The sequence below is a fragment of the Varroa destructor genome, unplaced genomic scaffold (assembly GCF_002443255.2).
Source record: "Varroa destructor unplaced genomic scaffold, Vdes_3.0 BEIS01000004.1, whole genome shotgun sequence".
In the NCBI taxonomy this organism is placed as follows: domain Eukaryota; kingdom Metazoa; phylum Arthropoda; class Arachnida; order Mesostigmata; family Varroidae; genus Varroa; species Varroa destructor.
The window spans coordinates 5,651,679-5,674,628 of NW_019211457.1; the positions used below are offsets into that span (position 1 = coordinate 5,651,679).

General features: G+C 37.9%; 2 protein-coding genes across 12 annotated transcripts in view; both read left to right on the plus strand.

Moving 5' to 3' along the window:
- Window positions 1–53: 53 nt before the first annotated feature.
- LOC111249317 (beta-1,3-galactosyltransferase 6-like) lies at window positions 54–6,644 on the plus strand. Of its 3 annotated transcripts, none has more exons than XM_022803030.2 (10): window positions 54–252; window positions 1,141–1,211; window positions 1,442–1,621; window positions 1,961–2,224; window positions 2,396–2,645; window positions 3,436–3,545; window positions 3,963–4,084; window positions 4,722–4,841; window positions 5,065–5,160; window positions 5,475–6,644. In XM_022803030.2, exons 4-10 carry the CDS (start codon window positions 2,030–2,032, stop codon window positions 5,674–5,676), a joined length of 1,095 nt encoding a protein of 364 aa, XP_022658765.1. In that variant the 5' UTR covers window positions 54–252; window positions 1,141–1,211; window positions 1,442–1,621; window positions 1,961–2,029; the 3' UTR covers window positions 5,677–6,644. The 3 variants fall into 3 exon arrangements, with proteins under 3 accessions (XP_022658765.1, XP_022658767.1, XP_086843273.1); XM_022803032.2 differs by having other exon boundaries at window positions 1,141–1,207; XM_086987147.1 differs by lacking the exon at window positions 54–252 and having other exon boundaries at window positions 1,206–1,339.
- An 8,449-nt stretch (window positions 6,645–15,093) lies between these two features.
- Window positions 15,094–22,950, plus strand: part of LOC111250513 (phospholipid-transporting ATPase ABCA3-like) — a 31,803-nt gene continuing 23,946 nt past the window's right edge. For 2 of the 9 annotated variants that reach the window (XM_022805899.2, XM_022805900.2), the window contains exons 1-5: window positions 15,104–15,337; window positions 18,553–18,695; window positions 19,262–19,365; window positions 20,771–20,861; window positions 22,481–22,584. In XM_022805899.2, the coding sequence (XP_022661634.1) occupies window positions 15,243–15,337; window positions 18,553–18,695; window positions 19,262–19,365; window positions 20,771–20,861; window positions 22,481–22,584 (537 nt within the window). In that variant the 5' untranslated portion in view covers window positions 15,104–15,242. Of the gene's footprint in view, window positions 15,338–18,552; window positions 18,696–19,261; window positions 19,366–20,770; window positions 20,862–22,480; window positions 22,585–22,950 lie in introns of all 9 variants that reach the window. The other 7 variants (XM_086987078.1, XM_022805898.2, XM_086987079.1 and 4 more) reach the window with 6 other exon arrangements.

Consider the following 22,950-nt stretch of genomic DNA (forward strand, 5'->3'; position numbering starts at 1 on the left):
CCGTCGTTTTCTAGCTAATCCACGGAACTCGGCAATAGCAAGAAAAGTTCACCGGAGATAAGCACCGCGCTGTCATAATCTGCATAAACAGAGGCCGGCTGAGTTAGTCTTTCGAACAAATGAACTGGTGGAGTTTGTTCAGCGATTCAGCGACGTATGGAACCGAAGGCACAGTAGTGTGGCGACGTAGAAAGAACCTCGCTTGGTTTGTTGATTGTAAATGCGTAACGGCCGAATGCATATTGTATTTCGGTGCGTACAACGATGGATTAGGTCCGAAACCTTTGTGAAGATGAAGTTGTTTTTGGCGTTTGCATAAGCTTGCTAGATAGGCCACGTCGAACGTGATTTTGTAATAAAGCATCTAATTACCGACTGAGAGCGTTATTCGTTGTTTTTTTTTTTAATTTGAGGAAAAACCTGTGTTCAAATATGGGCCTTCTTGTTGTTTATTGTGGGACGAAATAAATTACACATTCATGTGTTTGTATGTTCATTCATGATAAGTTCTACTTCCGGAGTGGTATAGATGTCAAGAAATTATTTGTTTAGAAAGAATATTTGAGGATAAAGGTGCATGCATTTTGCAATGTAGGCTCAGATACACTTAAAAAAATCGCGCTTATTGACTAAAAATGTTGGTCAATGGTAAAATACAGAATATGATAGTTTTCATCTCCAATATCTCGAAAACATTAAGGCTGAAAAAACAATAAAAGAATGTGTTTTTATATAGAGCTGATTGTGGGTTTTTTTATGCCTCGGAAGCGTGTACTGAGGAATCTGAATGAACATTACAAACATTTCAACTTACATGTCAATAAGTTTGTGTTTCAATGCTGTGCTAAGCATAATTCGAGAATTATTTGAATGTACAATATAATGAGAGCCCTAGTGAAAGAAAGATCTTGTTTTTTAACCAGTTTAGCTCATGGTCAATTCAGCTAAATAGATAACATAAGAAAATTATACAGACGTCGAATGCTATTTTCATAAAACTTGTTTGATAACCATTTTTCACACAGAGTTACGTAATCGACATTTTGAAGTGTTCTCGTCACAGTCGGCTCAAACTTATATTATTGCTGCGATCAAATATTCGTCCTCACAAAGTAATACGTTTTTTAAATATTGTTTCAGAGCATCATGAAAAACATATGGCAAAGTGAAGCAATTTTAATTGCCGGAATCCCACTTATCAATTCGTGTAGGTAAGAAATGCAACGACAGATTTTTTATATAAAGCAAAGCCTATTTGCCAGTGTACACATGTAGATCAAGACAAACGACCGATACGGCATCGTCAGCAAGAAAAACGTCTTGAATTGTTTTGACAAAAGTAAGCTGTAGCGTATATTTTTGAGAGTTAATTCATTATTAATTTATGCATCTTTGAATAAATATCGCTATTATTTACTAAATAAATCCAACTCTACTTTAGATGTGTCACCGCACCAGCCGCGTTTTTCCTTCGATTCACCAAGTATCATTTCAAAGACATCTATCGAAGTACCAGCTGAGCTGATGCGCTAACTAATACACATAGCAAGATTTTGAGGATGTACGCCAAGTTCCTGTTAAAATCAAGTGAAATGTGGACTAATATTGTGTTGCAAACTATGTGAGTGATGCTTATGAATTAATCAATTAAGGTGTCAAAAGGAAATTTTAGAAATTCTAATTTAGGACGCTTATGTGATGTATGCTGCACATTACGCTAGTACATTATAATGATTAAAAAAAGAATCATATTAAAAAAAGGAGACAGCTGCTTATTTACATACGGTATCCGAATCCTTGGACAATACAATCGCTATATTTCTATTATTGTCATTATTGTTGCGATTGTACCTCACTCTAATACGCTGTAATACTCAGTTCGATGTTTAACAATACAAAAGGCCACCGAATGCATGTCCTTCAGATTTACCGCCGCTATTCTAATTTTTCCGCTTTACAGGCAAATGGCCTTCAGGCGATGTTTTTAAAATCTACGTAACGGCCAAGTAGCCGTAAAAAACATGTAGAGATGCCGTTTAAAAGCGACAACTTCGCTGCCCTCAAACGCCGATACACCCGATACTCTATTCGAACAGCGATGTTTTTTGACTGGCACAATCGACGTGGTTGGAATCGCAAGATTATTATGTGTGCTCTCATAGTGTTCTTCACTATATATATACCGCTCATAATATATCATTTAAGAGCAACGCGGGATAAGCAGGTAAGCTTTCAGGTTAAAAATTTCAATCATACGGCTTATGTACAGCCAATAGAAATGCTCGCAGTATATTAAAAATATTTAATGTTGCGTTGTAGTATTGCATGTTTAGACCAAAGCATAGTGAAATTTGAGGGAAAAACTTTCCGTTAACTTGTGTGTGTATGTGTTTAGGCAACCACGCTTTGTGTAGCCATTCTTTCGACGCCTAATAAAGAGGGTGCCCATAAACGGGCCGCTTGTCGGGATAGTTGGCTCACGCTGGCTCCTGAAAATGATGCTGCTGTCAAAACATTTTTTTTCCTTGGTCAGCCACTGGCGCATCTTTTAAAAGGACCCCTTGGCGAGGATCGGGCAGAAAGTGAGCCGGGGGTCGCGTTGAATTCAATCAAGAAATCGATTCTTGAAGAACAACAAGCATATGGTAACTTCTGTCCATATTTGAGCGAATTCTAGCTTATAAATTTTTGTAAGAAATTATCATTCAAAATTTGGGTCATATTTAAATTACTTAGAGAGTTAGTGCCTATGTTCATCTTAAGGGCATGTAGTTACTGCTAATTACCCCAGAATATTGCTATTTAAAGTAGACACACAGGTATAGAAGTCGAAAATGGAACTGATAATAGGCTACTAATTATTTTGTCATACACCCTTAGAAGTAATTGTTAACTGGTTGACAACGAACAAGTAGCGTAGATTGCTGCGTCTGATATTTTCTAGTACTTATTTAGGCAAGTGATCACTTTTTGACGAGGCAACTAGACAGCGCCTTCCGTTTCGTTGATATGGTTACTTATAAAGATCTGGTAACTTAAATAGCATTTAGCACCAGGGTTTAAACTTCTCCATTTAGAGAAGCTACAGAAGAGCTATTGCATTAATACGGAGTTGGCTATCATTTTTTCAACAAAGATATTCAATAATTGCCCAGTCTCATTTATTGCATATAGAGTAAAACAAGGAATGTTTTTGCAAGAATCACTAAGAAAATGGTTCCGGATTAAGCGTTCTGAAACTTAAAAGATAACCTTTCAAGCTTGAACGACACGATAGACGCACGGTCTTCGTTACTGATACATTTGACGCCAAGCAATGCAGCTTAGGAAATTTTTGTTAATGTGCAACAGTTTAATATTATTTATTGGTCTGTGTGTAAGCATGATTTTCTCATGAGCATGACGGACGATAAAATGGTAACCAATTGCTTCTAGGTGACCTAGTTGACTTACCCTTGGACGATCACTACGCGAATCTTAGTCTAAAGGTCCTTCAAACTATTAAGTATCTTTCTGAAAACGAACAGTGCAAATTTATTTTCAAGGTAAGACATGGCAAATTTTCAGTACAAGCGGTTGTAGTCACATGAATACGAAGAGGTACCAGTATGTAACTACCAATACCACTTAATTCTATGTCCTCTAATGTATTAGATGCTGTAACTTTATTGCTTGGAGAGTAACTTGGAATAATTGGTAACCCAGCATTTGTTCCACAATACAAAAAGCAAGATGTTCTATCCATTTATGGATGCTCAGTAAAATGTACAATACTTATACAAAACACTAAAATATGTATGTATATACGCTTTGTGTATTTACCTACTTAGAAATGTTTACTGATGAAAAACTAAACGCTGCCTCTAGGATGAATGCTCTTGTGCAAAAACAACATTCTATGTTTTTGTCATAACTGCTACGTAAAAGTTAACTATATATCATTTTTCTATGTGAATCCTCAGGCCGATGATGACACATTTGCCCGACTTGACCTAATGCTTGCAGAACTAACGAATGTCAATTTGGACAAATGGCTTTATTGGGGCTATTTTACAGGACGTGCGTCCGTATACCATAAAGGAAGGTTAGACTTTAAATTTGAAATATTTTACTAGCTAAGCATAAAGAACAATTTTCTCAACGTCTTCATTTCTATCCATTCTGCGGAACATACGTCTATAACTTGTATAGGTTTGCTTCGTGCTCGTCCTTAGAAGTAAAATGAAGACCACAAATGAAAAGGAAACCCTCAGTAATGATTTTACAGCAACAGCAGGTTTTCCTTTAGTTAGCGAGATATTTTCTTTGTATTATAAATTACATTCTTTAGTTTCTTAATTTATATTGGAATAATGGTCATAGATTGCCCGTACCTGTTCAATAATGTTATTAACTATGATGTAATGTATGGGTTATATGCCCAGGCGCAATTTGTTTCAAGTAATTTGTCAGACGGATTAAGTCAGTTTTCATCATAATACTTAACCAGAAATGATTTAATCAAACAAGTGGTGAAGAAATTAGTATCACAGCTATGATTTGAGTTAGCCTTTGTTATGCCTTCCATGAATCCTTCAGGACGCTGCACCATATCTACCATTGTTCGCTGGGCTCTTTGCTGCCTGGGGCACAATAGTACAAAATGATGAGGCGATTACTTTCAAAATATCGATGTGTACCGCATTATCATTCAAGATGACACTGCGCTCTAATCGTTTTAGATGGGCTGAAAACAATTGGTTCTTATGCGACCGATACTTGCCATACGCCCGCGGCGGAGGTTACGTTTTCTCTGGTGGATTAGGAAAGTTCATTGCGGATTATGTGGATGTTTGGGAGAGGTAAGATCAATTGCGAGGGTCTTCGTTTCAAAGTTAAGTACTGAGCAAATTACATTAAAATGTTGACGTAATAAAGGAAAAAATGTGATTTGCATGTTTGCGTGTATAAAGCAAGTACATAAATTCGAGTCAAATAACGCAATAGGTCTTCTAAATATTCCAAACATATATATATATAAAAATATCGTCCGACGAACTGTGATCTTGGTTATGGTAATTTCAGGTATGTTAATGAGGACGTGTCGTTTGGTGCGTGGACTGCCGGCTTAACGTTAAAAAGAGTGCACGATCCTCGATTCGATACAGAATATCTATCCCGGTAAGAGATTTGGTGTAGACGCTGTGATCAAATATATCTTCCATTATAGCGAATTTAGTCAAGACGATCGCGTTTTTATCAGTGGGAGAAATAAGGATAAATAGGAGCTTATAAGTAAGGTTGTCTATGAGGGAGCTTGTTTACGTGCATGTGTGAAAGATACACGTAACGGTTGGGTATTTAGGTGTATTCCATTTCTTTTTCAGCACCAACACTGCTAATCCATAACTGAAGGCTTATGTTCCCTTTTGTATATAGAGTAAATAGCGTATAGTCAGATTTCTCTTGTTTCTCTTTTTTCATAAACCTATTAGGGGTTGCCTTAACTCGTATCTGGTCACTCATAAGCAGAAGCCAGAGGAGATGCGCCGGAAAATTCAAAATTTGAAAAACACTGGTCAAATGTGTGACGTCGAAGGCGAAGCTCGGTCAAGCTACGAATACAACTGGAAGCTACCGCCTACACAATGCTGTGATCAGCAATATAACAGGCGCAAAATCACGTTTATCAAATAAAGTAAATCAATCAGAGATAAATCGAATAAAGTAACTAAAAGTATTATTTAGCGGAAGCGTATTAGCATCACGGAAATTGTTAGGCAACTATCATCATGCAGATGAAAAATTACTCTTGACAAGCGCAAAAGTCGTTGATCCGTCGCTTTTCATCCATCCAATCATTACATGATGCAACAGCTTCTATGATAAGCGTATGATTACTAATGTTTGATGTGACAGTTTTTGATAACTGAACCAATTATTTCAAAATGCATAGAACCACATCTTAGTTTTTCATAAAGAAAATATATTTGGAAGTGCAATATTAGCGTAAAACGTACTGGGCACCATATGCAATATCATAGAAGCCCGATAAACTGCTGAATTGATTAGATCACTACGTAGTGGGCAATACGCGACTATTCCGTATTCTGTATATAACAATATAAGGAATTCACTTTTGACCACATAAGATACGGAAAGACACTGAGGTACGGATGGACGGTGACTGAAACAACAACAGTGAGTGCCTTAGTGTGGCCAATGACCTCACAATAAATACACGTACATGGTCAACGAGTTGCTCGGAAAACTGCGGACTGAATGAGCCTCTCGTAAATGACATGGCCGAACTCGAATTCATTGGACTGAATAGAGCGTCATTATAGTGGGTGTATTACAGCTGAGGGTAATCAAATATATGCATGTACACTAAAGAAACTGAAGTAAGCCACGAAGATGCTTGAGTACAGATGCAAAACAGCAGGTTAGACCGATTAGGAAGAACGGCTAACAGGCAGTGATGAAGATAGTACGAACTTGTGACCTGAGAACATTTTTGACATTAGCACAGGCTCATGGACACGCAAAGAATGCTCTCGAGCCTTGTTGCCTCTGAGTGTAGGATTAAATACATAATTTCTAAGTAAAAAAGCCAGAATTTGATAATAGTTGGTAAATACAATTGTTTTACTATTTGACACCAACTACTGTGTTGTAATTATGAGGTTTGCATTTGCTTGGGCTTGACGTTTTGTTGTCGTTGCATGTTGAGTCATGTGAGATATCTAGTATCGTAAGAAACATGTTGAAACCAACATGCTTCTCACGATACTTTCAAAAAATTAATTACGACATAGAAGATAAGTGATCATCATCAGTTAACTGTTGTAAAGAAGCATTTCAAATCTTTGCGAATAATTTTTAGTCATTCAGTATAATCCATTTGAGTTAAGCGGCGAAGGTCAGTTTAATTTTATTCAGATATCCACTATTGAACCTGAACTAATATAATCGCTGGATCCTAATGCCATCGTCGTTCAACTTTTTTCGTTCAAGGTCAATTCCGTCGTCATAATGCTTTGGTGTCATAGCTGAACACTAACAAAAGGCAAAAACAGAACAATAGTTTGGTAATACTGAGTATTATGGGTTTTTCCGGTAACGGCATAGCGATTGTTATTATCCATATTAGTTTGAAGCAGTGAGCTAGAGTGTTCGTTGCCATAGGCTCCTTTGAATTGTGACTCGCCTGAAGGCAGGTTATCGCAAGGATTTATTTAAATGAGAGCAATACGTTCGTACGCTTAGGAGTATTCAAGGTTTTATAGGAATACCAGCGTTCTGCGCTTGCGACCCAATCTCCCGTGGCCTATGCTTACCGATATCTTGGCTCAACATTGCAGTAATTTGAAGTTATTGATCTACACATTTCGTGCCTGCATCAGGTAATACTGGCCAGTTGAAGAAAGAGATGCAACGCCTGCTTGCACGCGACTTTAGCTAAAGCTTAAAGACCTATTTATTTGCACAGTTTGGTATTAAACTGCGTTCTATATGATTCTATGTCTCTACTTGTAGAGGGAGTATCGCTTTGTGCCTTCGCTTTAAGCCAGAACGTTGCTCGAACTCCTCTATTGAAATCGGCATCATTAGCGACAGCTGAACACTAAAGCAAACCTGTAATAGTTAAGCTGCGAAAATTATAAATATTATTATCTATACATGATAGTTGAGTATGGCTTATGTCAGATTACAATGTGAATCAATGAACAAAAACTCAGTGCTAACAACAGTATGATGGCCACATTCTCACCCTACATGGTATTCTCTTTATTAATTCAAGTTGTATAACATATTTGTGATAGATAAAATTTCAGGCGGCAACTCCGTGCACTTCTAACCAGAGTCTTGCACGCCTAAACTATTAAATTACTCCATCATTGCCAACATTCTTCTATGTGCACTAGATATGAAAATTATCAATAATTTTTCAAGATGGATTAATAGCTTAACATTCGATACGTTCTTCTTTTCTAATAATTTTAAACTCTGCTTGCTTAGAAGATGACCTTTTTCCATTTCCAATTTAATTTAAAAACGGCTAGGAATCGACTGAGCAGAGGCATGCATTATGTATGCTAAAGCATGCATTATATCTTGTTTTTTAGGTTTTCCTCTTCTATAGTGTACGTACCTGTTTAGATTTGCCTACATGCTTGCGAATGAAAAAAAGGTAATAGCGCACACTGAAAACCGGTACCCAAAAAGGACAGACTGAAATAAACAACGAAGTAGTGTTCCTAAATGAGCCCAATGCAGTATTAGCCAAGTGGCAGACCAGTCGATATTAATAATTAGTACGTATGGAGATGTCTACTAACAAAGATGGTTCCGTCGAATCGGTGTGACTCTACCAAACACACGACAAAATATGTGAATATAGAGATCTTGTAAAGTATATATATCTATAATCGTTAATATGGGAAAAATCGGAATGAATTATACGAAATTTATATTCGTTGTTACATAATAAGTAAGCCGCCACACGATTGGGTACATTCCACAATATGGAGGATTTACAAAGTTTCAAATGAGAAGCAAAATCATTCAAAATTCATCAACCTTCGAGTCTGCTTTAAGAGTCGCTAAATATAAAGTAGGTTCATAAAATGGCAAAAAGTGCGACCCTTCTGCTATATAAATATAATTTTCCTCACTCTCGAATTTACCTTTAACAATGGAAAAATATTTTGAAAAACGTTATATATCGCGTTTTTTAGAATAAAAATAAAATAATTATTTCAAAAGGCTCAATTAAATCATAGGCCCCTTTGATAGCCTTTAAATTTGTTGTAAAATTTCAATGGCACTTGAAATTATTCTGCTTTACCAGCATCTGAAGCAACCCAAAAATGAAATATGCAGGTCTCTAAAGCCGAAACATATTGTGGGCAGAATTTCTTTTGTATACACAAAGTTTTTAAATTGCCGTCACAGTAGTCTAGGAATTATTATCCAGGCGACTTTTCACCGCAATCGCGGCGCTAATTTTATTGATCTCTTAACAAAAATGAATGGGCGTATTTCTCAGAATTTTCAAGTAATAGATCGCTACCAAAAATTTCATAGCGTTTAGACGTCAGCAAAATCGCAAGCAGAAATTCCGAATGACTGAGTCTTCACATTTATTAGAACGACCAATGATTTAAATAAATGATTATCTGTTGAATTTTGGACGTAAGTTCGTGTATAAGGGTTGTCTGCTAACTGGCTAAAGTTGGCGCGTTCATAACGCGGAATTTAACCATAAGATTCTAACCTAATTTGAAAAAAAAATGCATTTTTAGCAGCCTATCACCCGGCGTTTTCTGCACATCATGGGATTGGTTTCTTATATATACACAAAAGCAGGGTATCTGATAGATTTCTTTAACGGCGGAACGTCACAAAGAACGGGTTGCTGGTCTAATAAATATTATTGATTTTGAGTATGAGAAAGCTGGCGATAAGATCCATGATATAGTACAATACGTGAATCTCTATATGGTTAAAACCAACCACCAATCTGCCAGTAAATAACAACCACTAAATGATATTTTTAGCTTTACGTCCGGTATAACCCGTAAGCGTAAAAAAATTAGCCTTCAGTGCAGAACAAAGTTACTCTCCACCGATTTCGAACCCAGACCACCTCAATTACACTTGGTAGGCAAGAAGGTAACCTTTCGCACCATTACAACATCACATTACTGGCATTTAAAAATTGGTTTAATCGATAACGAACGGCTGGTGGCTGAAATGTACGCTTCTATAACGTAAGTGAATTCAGTGAGGTAGGCGTCTCGATGCAACTGGTACTATTTGATTACTGCGTTGGCTTCTGCCCTGAGCTCGGCCGACGTGGGATTACCAACCACTGACTTCGGAACCTTTGGGTACGTGTTGTATTGCTTGAGGCGGGAGAAGATCTGCAAACTATAGAGTAATATTTTTATCCAATCAATAAGGTACGGAAAAATACGACACTGGCGGTTACAATGGTCTTTGAGGCCCTCTAGACCTAACGGCAACTTCCTGAAACCACGTGATGCGAAGTTGATATGCGCTAGGGAATAATTGAGGAAGGCTTGCCATTTGGTTTCTTTTTCTATAGGGACCATTTCATTATTCAGCCATCAGACGTTCTTTTAATCGAGAAAAACTATTACTGTACTTGATGGGTGCTGGCTTATTGCAGAGGTTGAGAGCAAACTACATTTTCAACTGCTCTCTTATACAAAAATCAAAGGAGCTCTGTTCCGATCTGGATTGGACTAGGTATCGTGAAATGCGGGCAAGTGTAATATCTTCGCTTGTCTTGTCTCTATTGTCGCTCGGAGTATTCTAAACCGTTACTAAGGAAAACAAGACTAAAAAGGTCAGTAACGGTTGGGCAAACTTGCGTTAATCGATATGAAATGATCCAGCGGAAGTTCAGCTCTTCGGTAAAAGAAATGAAAGGAATCCCCATTTAACCCACATTTGCCCACAGGTACCCACATTTAATGTCCATACACAAGTTAGCGCAGTTACAATTATTTTTAGGGATAGGCTATGACCGTCCCAACTGTCGTACCTGTACCAACTTGTACAAACTTCATAACTTTCGATATTAAAGTATGACACATTCCACACCTAGCCAAGTCTCAATTTTGTTATTTGGTACTTGCGGACTAAAGTGGGTGTGACGTATTTGACCTTGGGTTTTGATGCTAATCACTGAGATCGTTGGCCTGTAAGGTTTACTGTTCCCTATCATTAAAATTTTTCAGCGAAGTATGCACCTCATTACATAGAAATATTTGTTTTCATCGCTGGTGCATTGAAGATAACATTTTTAGACATGTCTGTCCTATTTTATGCATGGATAAGAATCTGGTCCAAAGGATTTCTTTTTTATCTTTAAGGGTCGGTTAATACTCGAAATCAATCGACACTCGTCGTGAGTATCGTATTTTCGTATGTATTTGTCGGATGGACTTCTTTATTTGCACGCTTAAACGGACCTTGATTCTGCGGGATTATCAACTTGTTTCCTCCAGTTGAATAGTTTTTCGTTAATAGAGATCGAGGAAGCCAGCATTAAGTTCATTAACAGCTAGCGGGTTACGTTACTTTTCCGTTGTATTTCCCCATTTATCGATAGGATTTCTGAACCTACTGTATAATAGATTAAGATCCTCGGTAGCCGAACGCTAGCTTTTCAATGCACGAATTACTCGGTTCTTAGAGCCAGCCTCTTCTTGTTGCTTTTGGAGGAAATGCAAACAGCTTCTTACAGTTGCTGGGTTACGTCCGGAAGTTTTTACCGTTTGCTCACTGTCAATGCTATTATCCGCAGAGAGTTAAACGTGTTTTAAGGGACATATATAAGGTCTCATGCTTGCATTGTATCCAAGAGAAGATTCTATACGAATTTGGCTGATTCACGCAAACATTGCTCGCTCTCTAAAGAACCTGTTGAATGACACTATGCGTCTACAAGTTCGACGTATGGGTTTGAGCGTTAAGGACACTGTCTACAAGAACTAGCTTTCGCTCTGTGGATGATGACATTTAGAGCATGTCAAACTTCAATATATCTGACAAATTCTGCTTACTTAGTCTCCTTAAATATAACTTATGTGATCAAGCACCGTGAGTTCTGACGATTGTTATGTTGTTTATTCCAATATCAAAGGCCACCAACTTAGTTATCTTAGCATGCACACACTACGCAGTTGTGAACTCTGAATCGATGCCCGTCTGGAATGAGCTACGAGACCACATAGACATCGGTCGTTGTCATTGATTCATTTCATAATTTCGGGCTGCGCACGATTCGCAAAAGCTTCGGTTGATGTATTTGTCAGCATAGGCTGCACTGATATATGTGTCACAAGGCTTCGAAAAGGGTCCTCGAACACTTCCAATTGCCTCGCCAGAAACATTCTCTTTTAGCTGCTTAGGATTAATTGAACTGTTTTCTTTTTAAATTTGACATAATACTAAACCCAGTTTACTTTTTGAGTGCTGCCATGCGAGTCCTTTACATGCCCAGCATGCAAAAAAGAAGTGCAAATGGATGAATTTCACTCCTTGAATTGCTCCAGAGACATAGAAGAGTGATTAAAAAACGTGAAAATCAACCCAATTATCAAGATAGCACTTAGGAGAGCAAGCATACCGATTACATGGGTTTGTATTTGTCATAAATAAGACGCCCAGTAACTCACCGCGGCATTGTTATCTCACAGAAGATGCCCTGCTTAGAACATGACACCACGATCCCGTGCGCGGAAGTGGCGCCATGCTTGTAGCCAAGCGTGGCTAAGGTTAAATCAATCGGAAACCATGGCGGAACCCGCCGGTTTTGTGAAGACGCGTAAATATGCTAAATTAAGAAACTAGAAATCGTCGTAAGAGGGAAAACGCTGCTTGTGAAGTCTCTAGGAATTTAGGGGTGTAGATACGCACCTCACTTGTATGTAAATTTATTGATATCGAGTTAAACTATTCAACAAAATAGTATAGTGTTATTTTTTTTTATATATGTGTACGCCTGCGTGTGTGCGATTCGATTGTCATTGACCAAACAAACAATGATCTGATCATGAAAGGAGGTTCGCACATTCCAGTGGCTACATATGGTAGGTAAGATTGGCTTAAATATCATTATCGGAATCTCCTGTTAGATAAGCCCCGATATGCATTCACATTTAACGCCCCCCCCCCCCCTTTTTTTTTTTCAATATTGTACGCGTACTACTCACTCATATTCAAGGAAAACCAGATGAGCTTAGAGTCAGAAATATAATGTTTCTTCGAATATAAAGCGCAGCTTGGCCCACAATGGCCATTATTAGCACTGTAGTCATTCTTCAAGGTCTTCATCCTTGATGTAACATGACTGCTATTTAGACTAATCTTTCAAGATTTATGTTTTGCTTCCAGAGTAGAAATAGTAATTTTGCAAACGAGCATGCGCACTTCGCTAGAAATCTAAGTTGCAAGTCATCATGGTCGTTACCCATTTTTCATTTTGTGATCATATATATGAACATTTTTTGCATGCATATGCTGCTTCTTACTAACCCGAATATCATCAAGCTTGAAAACAACGTTATTGTGTTAAGGCTAGTTGGGTATGTAAAAACCCATTTTTACTATAGCAAACCTGTTGTCCCACTTCCGTCATGCGCTTTAGGATCATATCAGGCAAGAAGCCACGACTCGATTACTAGGAATGTATCGTTTTTTTAGGTCCCTGTTATCTGCGCACGTCTCAGACAGACTTCAACTCATCTGTGGTCGAACTGATATAATTATTCAGATAAATTGCGTGAAGAATGAATCAAATGAACTACCGAGCCTCAATTTTTTGTCTCAGTTATTTTCTCCGTTGTGAAACATTTATAAGGCAAACATATTCAAACTGATTTACAGACTATTTTACTACTCGGTACGATGCTTTCGCTCAACGTATACATCATGGGTTCGCGTATAATCTATTACCAATACGACAAATTAAATTTTCCACTGCCTAACTTTCAGGCAGGACACAACGAGTGTGCCTTTACTAGATGTTTTACGAGCATTTCGAAAGATCGCTGGCAAAGCTTTAAAGGCGTATACTGCATTGACACGAGAGATGTTTATTGATGTCGAGCTGAATTGAAGCGAAAAAGTTCCTAAAGCAGCGGAGCGAGTCTCCGCCACATTAGCTGCCATCGATGACTTCGTTACTAATTACCAAGACTTCATTCACATCGTAGCACATGAGTTTGTTTTTTCTTTGGTTCGAACTAACATTGGAGCACTTCTCATTCAGCCAGCCAGCCAGCCAGCCAAAATTCGAAGATCGTTCAAGGCCGAATGGCGGGCAGCAGCTTGATAGTGGTTAGGCCAGAACCTTCGTCTAGCGCCTGGAGAGGGCCTATTCGCCATAGAAGGATTAGACACGGCACGGGAGATTCTGGAACCTGGTGTCGCTAACGGATGATGGACAGGCATTTGCTTTTCTTATTCTTATATTTTCTTATTCTTATTATATTCTTTCAAATTCTATAATATATTATTGTAGCTCGACAGAATTATAACGTTTAGTGCTTAGATGCGTTGCAATGATGTGATAATCACTAGATAATGACGTCAACACAAAAAAATACGGACGACATTTTGGTATGAAACGTTGCTCTACGTATTTACAGCTGTAAATAATCTGTAGTACGTGTATTTAATCACCGCTTTAGAAAGAAGTTTGCACCGCAAAAGAAGTTTTGTCTCCATTCGCTGTTTTTGTTTTTTGATAATTTTTTTCTCCATTAAAAAATCATGATTGTATCGTACGTGATACAAATAAGAAATGCGCAGTAAAGGATCGCGCAGTAAAAAGAAAAGCGGACAAAGCCGCTGGCTTTCTATACTCTTGACCACCATCATACCACTCTTAACCAACGATGCTGTCGACACTTCTGATATGACATGGAGATAAAAAGATTAACTTTTGTAGCGTAGAGTCTTAAAAAGCTTAAAGTAGCAACAAGAGCCATAAATTTTTATATTTACAATAATAGCCGTAGATAGGATGTTTGCTGGTAATTGTTATTCAAGGCTGAAGTTGTTATTATGAGACGTAAACTATGAGTTTTTGTATATAAGATCTATTTCTTTCAGTAGCACAACATTGGGCTTTCATAATTGCCGGCCTGTATATCCTACGCCGGCATATAACTAAGTATAACAGACAACAATAAACGCGGACAGGCTTTGACATACAAAGCTAATTATACATATATATATATATATATATATAAAACTAAATAAGATTAAAAAGTAAATCAGTGTTTTTTGTAGTTAATATTAAACAAATTATAGAGATTTGTTGGGTATTTCCGGGTTGGCTAGCATAATAAAAGGTGCTGAAGAACATTTAAACGCAGTTATAGAAACAACAGAGCAATTATAATGCCAAATACAGACTTCAGAACGTCTTTGATCAGTAATGTCAACTTCAGGTAGTTCAGCAGAGCGTCCATTGCACATTCACTAAAATATTGTCTCGGGGAGTGCCTAATTCGGAGTATTGTTGTCTCCCGACTAGAAATAGCGCGAGTTCCAGGTAAATTCCAATATTTAGTTGGCGCGAAGAAGCAAACACACGCTGTTATCGAAATAACGAAGTCACTTTTTTTTTATTTATAATGCAGTCCAATGTTTTGGTTCTCCGCGAAGCGAGTCGGGCTCTTTAAAGTGCGAGTAAAGAATTCTCTAAAAATCGTACAATGAGTACTTCATCTCGAGATAGTTCGCAGCATAACACGCCAACCAGAACTGAATCTTCAACTTGGACCGAATCATCAGCTTCCAGTTCTGCTCGGTAAGGTGATGTGTATCAACGGGCTGCCACATTTACTTAAATGTCGTCCGTTATTATATATAATAGAAGTACACTGCAGTTAGACCAAATGATGGCTAGCGTCGTTCATCCAAAGATCTTCTATTCTGTTTTGGATGTATTTGTTACCACTATCCTTTCGTTTAGTCCATACCGTTTGCAAGAAGCTGCTAGCACTTACATACATAAATTATGTAGATTTACTGGCTCCGGACTGTAGTAGTGGCGAACTGCGAGGCGCAGATATGGTGTAAAACTGAGAACGACCTCTAAGTTCCATAATAACATAGAAAATAGCCTAGGTGTGCAATCCATTCAATTATCCATAAAATAAGCTTTATGGATAATTGACATTTGACTTTTTATTTTTTCAACTCCAAATCGATGAGTGCCGTTATGTAGACGCAGGTATATTCGTGTATATTGCCATAATATGTATCTGTTTACAAACAGATGTTTTAATGTAGATGTTAGATTAGTTTTAATGTAGTAGTAGTAAAGTACAAGAAGCCATTCTAAGGGACGTCTTCAAGGGAATAGAAATTCTCGCGATAAGGCTCCAACGAGTTCAAACTGATTGAAATGCAGGAGCTTTTGATTTCATTAAGCTTTGAAGCTTGAGATTGCCGTCTGCAAAAATTGTTGTGCCTGCAATAAAGGCTATACAGTTATTACCGAAAAACCATGTGAAAAAGTTTAAGAGGATCCTAACAAAAACTAATACTGTTATACGTATTCTAGGCAAATATTTCAACTGATCTTTTTTTTACCCCAATTTGAATAGAAAGAAGCGTACTTAATTATTGTTCTCAAGTTAGATGTAGAATTAACAATATTTCTTTTATCAAAACAATACTCTAACGTAGACCTTTACCAATGGAAAAGATCGGATTGCCCAGTAGGTGCCACACGATACTGATGAGAGAAAACCAGCTGAATTTGTAAGCGAGGTTACGAGCTATAGGAACAGATTTTAAGGTGATTCCTTGAGCAGTCGTTATGACTTAAGTATTAAAAAGAAGCCGCGCTTGATAAAAAGCGACGGCTAAGACGGATGTTAGGTCACTATAGGTAGAGGGATGAATCTGATGGAATCTGCTTGACGACGGTACGGGACGCAAACTCGAAACTTGAAATGTTACACATCATTTCGTCACTGCAAGATGGCAGCCAAGAATAAAAACGCTTCGTATGATTATTATGCAGTGAATATACAGCTGTCGTAGTAATCGCCAGATAGCTACGTACAATTATGCAGAGTTTGTCGATTTCGGTGCATTGAAGAGATATCCATAAAGCATATTTTTTGAAGAAATTTTGGGACCGGGAACGCTTAACAATGACTGTTACGGATATCCGCTGGAACTGCTAGTATCTCGAGAATAAAAACAGCATTTGTATATTGTATTTCGATTTCATCTGTAGTGTTGTTAAATTCGAACGTTAAGGCACAATGGACGTTCCTCATTTGGGGGAGGTGTAGCCCAACTGCAATTTCAAAATCGTACTTATTTTGCGGGTCCATTGATAGATACGAAAATGAGCAGATACGGTATGGAAAAAAATTTTAATATATATATATATATATAACGTGGTAACACGGGAGAGCGAATCTTGATTTCATCATGTTAGTACCACCCGCTGCGATCACTTCTTAAAATTTTTCTAGTAATTGTTTTCAGAGACTTTCTTCCTATGCATGCAAATAACTCTTTTTTAAAACAGTCTGTAAGGAGGTGATACTCAACTACTGGGAGTCAGAAGTAAAGTTCAGAGATGTAGAGTTAACGAACGAAGTTAATGTCCGAAGACCAAAATTGTTAAATCTTGAAAGTCAGAAACCGAAAATCCTAAAAAATTTCGAATTTCGAAGTCCAACATCATCGAGGGCCTCGGAGGTCCGAAAGCCAAAATCGCCGTAGGCTTTGAATAATTCCAAAAAAATTGCCGAAGGTTTGAAAGTTTAACATGATGAGAGTTTTGGAAGCCTGACGATAGCAGAATGTTTTAGAAGTCAGAAGAATGGCCGGCAGTTTCTAAAAGGCTCAAATGTAAAAACGGCGCTCGGAGCCTAAAAAATAGAATATCTGAACGCACTTGAATCACCTAGAATGCGCTATGCAAGCCCCGACTTTTTTAGTGAAGTATTAATGCAAATTTATGAACCAGCTTCCCTGAATCTAATTAAAGTCATAGTGCCGAACAGAACTGTAGCGGCCCACTTATTATTAAATATAATACCTGATGTGGTGCTGTCTATGACGAGAAGGGTGAGAAGGTGAATAGGCTCTGTTTGCTAACCATACTGCGGGCTCAATTCCTAAATCATATTTTTTTTATCGTAAATAGCGTGAGGCCCACTAGTTTTAATCCTACAAACAAGATGCTTTGGGTTGGAGTTCGATTGACACTTCTATTTCTAAATATTCGAGCTTCCAATATCGATCCACCGTACGGTTATGCTTAATGGATCTGGGTATTATTATAATAACTTACTTATATTCAAAATCGGTCACCACCGTACCTCCGTACAACAGTGTTCTTCATCGCAAAAATGCTGGCTCCGTCTGTTACTGATTGGCGTATGATGTTGCTCTGGGTAGGTGAGTAGCTTCATAAACCTGGGCACTCTAAATTATTGCTTCTTAATTATTATTTTTTTTACTTTTCTTTCAAGTACTTAAATATTATTATAATTAATATCTGGTCGGGTCGAACGGTGCCTTCGCAAAGTTCAACCAGCGCTAAAAATCGGAGAAATCAGATGCTTGAAGTTTTAGGTACAATTTGGCGATCTGGAGACCGGCACATCCGTAAATATTACCATTATCTTTAATGATTGCTTTTTTTTGTGAAAACGTTTACCACTTCCGATGTTGTTGTTTCTCTGCTAAAAGCGGACGAACTCGTTAGTAAAATGCCTATGTTGTAGGATGTGCCACTCTCGGCAAAGTTCATTTTCATTTCACTTGTGTCGATTGCTGAAAGTTGAGTATCAGGTAAATAAACATTATTTTTCGCAGCTCAGAACAGTGTGCCTACGTCAAACCTTGCCTTTAACCTCAACTGGGAATGTCGACAAATAAATAAAGCTAGTATCTGAAACAAATAACACCTCATTATTATTCCGCTAGTGTAATTGTACTAAACATTTACAACAGTGCATTTTTCTTTGCTTTGACAAACTTTGCTTCCAGCCGATATACGAGTGATCGTCCCAAAGTACCTGATCATTGGAGGCAACTTCGCACGTTATATTGGAAGGACTACTTAATATCTAAATGGAAAAGGCATTACTGCACCTCGTCACTCGAATTACTCATTCCCATCCTATTTCTGAGTGAGTGGCGCTCGCGTAAATATATACAGCTTGTTTGCTTTGTGTTTATAGAAGAATATTTTGAATTGACCAATTGAAATCAAACAGATTTCGTTTTCGAATTCGAAGAACTTCTTCGAAGCTTCACTCTGCACTGCGGTCCGGAGATTTTTGTTTTTGTACACTTAACTTCATAGTAACTATTCGGTTCAAAACGTAGTGATCCTAAGAGTATACAAGGCGTTCCAAGTTAAAATTTTCGTTTGAACTTTTGTGGAGAGTTCGGCTGTTAAAAGCAGCGCGTCTCTAATTTGATTTATTAGATAAAGATGTGTTTTATGCAATGATAATGACTCTAGCCTGTGTCGTTCACAATTGATATACTGTTTCTATTCTACGAAACGTACCGATCAATTAGCAGTAATAACGCTGATAAAAGCTCATATAGTCGTAGTTCACTGAATACATACACTGGTTATATTGCGATCTAATTTTAGTTCGTACATATACATCGTAGAAAATGTATACTTCGAGGCTCTAATGGCATTTCTGCTAATTTTCCCATTTGTGCTCTGCTGTTCGACTAGTGCTTGTGGCCTACCTCCGTGGATATGGACGACAGTTTGGAGGGACCTGGGTTGGTCCTCATAGGTACCGCAAATTCACTGTAGCCGCGTCGGTAAATTTCGACGTACGTATATGCTTGAATCCATCTGATTTGGTTGCACCTGTTTCGTCATAGATTCGCCATTAGCAACACGACGTGTTTATTAATACAACGATTTCAAGCAGTATGAGCGCGCATTTATTGATATCCTTAGTGCTCAATGTATGCTAAAACATTCACTGTCAAAAATTGTTTATTGGCTTCTCTCTAAACGAAAATCGGTGTAGTATATTTTTACCATAATTGGTATAACACCGGTAAACAAATGTGCCATTTTTGTGGGAAACAGTAGCTGAGCTTCATGCGGTTCCCAGCAGTCCTCACCAATACTGAATTCGTATGCGTGGGACATAATTATTTCTTAATGGACAGTAGTTCTCAATTAAGCAACTATAGAATTGTATAACCTCATCGCAGAAAGGCACTTAGTGCTGCGAAATCTAGTTGGCAAGTCCGTCCTTCGGCCTACTAGCTTCGTAATTGTTAATTCTATACTGAACCTGCAAAGAGATGTCATTTGACGAGCGCCTACAGCATGAATAGATGAAATCATAGAAATAATCAGAGACATTTTCCACCAACTTTTTTCCTGACTCCGATGCATACAGGCGTACGTTTGTCTAGCTATTCGTTAATTGTAAGTCGTGCCTAGTATGATGACTTGGATTGAGCATTCGGTCTTAGGTATGGCTGACGGAACGGAAACACGTTGCGTGCAATACAAATAAGTGAAGATAAACTGTTGATCATTAGGTAATGTTCGCCATTAACTATTTATCCCTACACAAGTAGAAAACCATAGCGCTCCAGAAATCTAACGAATCAAATTAGACAGATTAAAATGAAAAAAAAAGCACACACAGTAGCCGACCTTCGAAATGGCCGAACGGCAATAGCTGTTTGCCAATTTAATATTCTTCACCTAAAGTCCGCGATCAGTCAGACGTCCTTCAAGATCGCTGCTTGCAACCAAAGTAATTAGGTTTCTAGTAGCAGGGATTGCTATGATTGTCGATCTCATCTTTGAGACTAGTAATCACCTTTTTTTTTTTGTTTTTTTTTGTTTTTTGAATCACTTCAAGGATTACTAGCAAACAGTTATCTGTTTGCTTTTAGACAAACATTGTTTGTTTGAAAACAAATTCTATTCATTTGTGTTGAATCAGCAGAGGTCATGGAACTTCACTAGAAATAGCACAAAAAAAATATTCGGACTAACTCGGCGTTTCCGGTAAAATGATTAACGATATACTCTTTGCCGAAATGTGCACAAATATTTTTTTATCTAGCTAAATTAAAAATCGCAATTGTTCAAATTTAAATCTATTTTCTATCTACATCTAAATTTTATTCTTTGAGCATGAATTTTTCAGCAAAGTAGGTGTTTTTTGTAAAGCTTGAAGTTTTTGAATCGAAACGCCTCTTCTAGACAAATGGATCTGAAGTCATTTATGCGCCAGCGACAGATTACACAAACATGACAGTGCCAAGTGTTTTCGAGAGCTCCCCGAGTCCCCCAGGTGAGTATTTACTTATCTATCATTTTCAAATTGCCTTTACGTTCACTTTGAGAACAAAGTTTCAAAATAACATCGGGTTCGATAGACTGTAATGGTAACTGACTGATGCTTTTTAGGCTTGAAGGCTGCAATAAACTTCTTGTCCGAAAATACCACACTATTTGACCTAGAAAATTAAAGGCATGTACGTACGGCAGCCGAGTTTGGATAGCCGCAGTTAAGTAAACGCACAATGGTATTGCAACTCAGCTAATCTTTATGATCCTTTCATTGCAGTTTCTGCGTTATCAAAATAAGACTTAATTAGGTAAAAAATCTTGAGCATCTGCGTTATACACATGACAACCTAGAACGCTAAGACGGCAGATCACGGTGGGTTAAATGTGTGTCACCATGCATTACGCTGAACTGGTCCAGTATTTTTCATTCTGGGTTTCACGTGTTTAGGAAAAAATTGTTCCAACTTGTATTATTAATACGTTTTTGGGCAGAACAAGAGGAATTCAACGTTTACGGAATGAACTGATGTGCCTATAACGTTGGTGTGCGAGGAGTAACTCTATTAGATAAATGCGCCCCTCACAAAAGTTATTTTTACAAAAGGCCTTTATTGATCAGCAAACAAATTAAAATCACCACAATAGCACCAAGCCGAATTTAAAGATACAACTCTGACATTTTGGTCGACATTTTTTCTCTTGTGAACAGTCTCTCTAAGGACCGGTTGTTTTCAGCAAGAACGAAGACCTGCCTAACGGTGCTAAACAAGAGCAAATGAGAGATGCTATTGAGAAACTTGATAATCAGCGGTATTATGTTGATGTGGCCGAAAAGGTCATAAAAGATCAGTAATGATAATTATCATTATGTTGAACGACCGTTGACTGTCTCTGTGAGGGACAGTTACGTGAAATCCTCGATAGGTGAAACATCCAGATCTCGTTCATGTCACCAAGGTGAACAAATTTCGCGCTATGCAAACGGTAGAAGTTAGAACTTGATGGCTTCGCGGTGGATCCTTTTGTATTTAGCGTTGACATTAGTTCTATTGTGCTAAGCAGAGAAGATTCAGGGTTACACACAGGGAATGTGCGCGAGGGTGGTTACGCTGAAATCACAAATTGATAAAAATTGCAGGATGACCGGGTCGGGACGAAATTTTGGCAAAAGAAGGGACTCTAGACTCGTATATTTAGTTGAATGTGCAGTTGAATCTAGGATCTTTGTTGGGCGGTTCTGCGGGCCAACAAGCTTGAACGGTATTGGGCATGTTCAGTAAACCTAGAAACATTGTTCTCTTAAATCCAGATCAGGATTTTTAAGGATACTAATAAGTGAAAAGCATTTGAGTCCGGCAACCTCTGCCGACCGACAATTGTCGATACGGGGAGGTTTTTGATAAAACGTGAAAGTGCAGCGTCTAAAAAGGTAGGACTTGGCTTTGCTTCATAACAAAATTCAACTCTTTCTCTGCCTGGAAACAGGTTTGACTTAACTTGAGTGAGCATTGAAGGTCATCACAATCCCCTCTGCCGTATAAACTGCATCGGTGTAAATTAGACGTTAAAAGTATAGTCCGCTCCAGTGAGTTGATTCTGACAATTTGCTTTTTCTTACAGTGCTCAATGGCTTTAAAACGATAGCGGATCTGATGCGCTACCTCGAAGGAAATCAAAGCACCAACGTAGAGCTCGCTATCCTGTTCGACCCTGACACAGCAAACGTAACTTAACTTCAACTAATATTGAATCATATATAATAGGTCAAGTTACTCTGGTACTAAAACCTATCCTTTTTTTTTTTAACCCGACCCTGCTCATTGTTTGCTTTGATCGAATACATTCTGTGTGTTGTGATAATATTTTAAAATACTGTGCTAATATTTAAAATTAAAGGGCAGCATGACCATTGCATGTCTTCTTACTCGGTTACGGGCATTTCATCGCTTACATGGATATTTTAAGAAAGAGAACGCTTTAACTAGTTATTTTCAGTGTGGACTGCATATTCCTTAGCATGTCTGTTGATCTTCATTCTGACTACTCAGGTAAAAAAAAAATAGCCGTGCACGCATTTATAATCAGATTTA

Excerpts from the sequence above, each read along its gene's own strand:
- LOC111249317 (XM_022803030.2), top strand. The coding sequence starts at position 2,030 with ATGCCGTTTAAAAGCGACAACTTCGCTGCCCTCAAACGCCGATACACC. Across the intron at positions 3,546-3,962 it reads AGTGCAAATTTATTTTCAAG|GCCGATGATGACACATTTGC; the intron begins GTAAGACATGGC and ends GTGAATCCTCAG. Across the intron at positions 4,085-4,721 it reads TCCGTATACCATAAAGGAAG|ATGGGCTGAAAACAATTGGT; the intron begins GTTAGACTTTAA and ends TAATCGTTTTAG.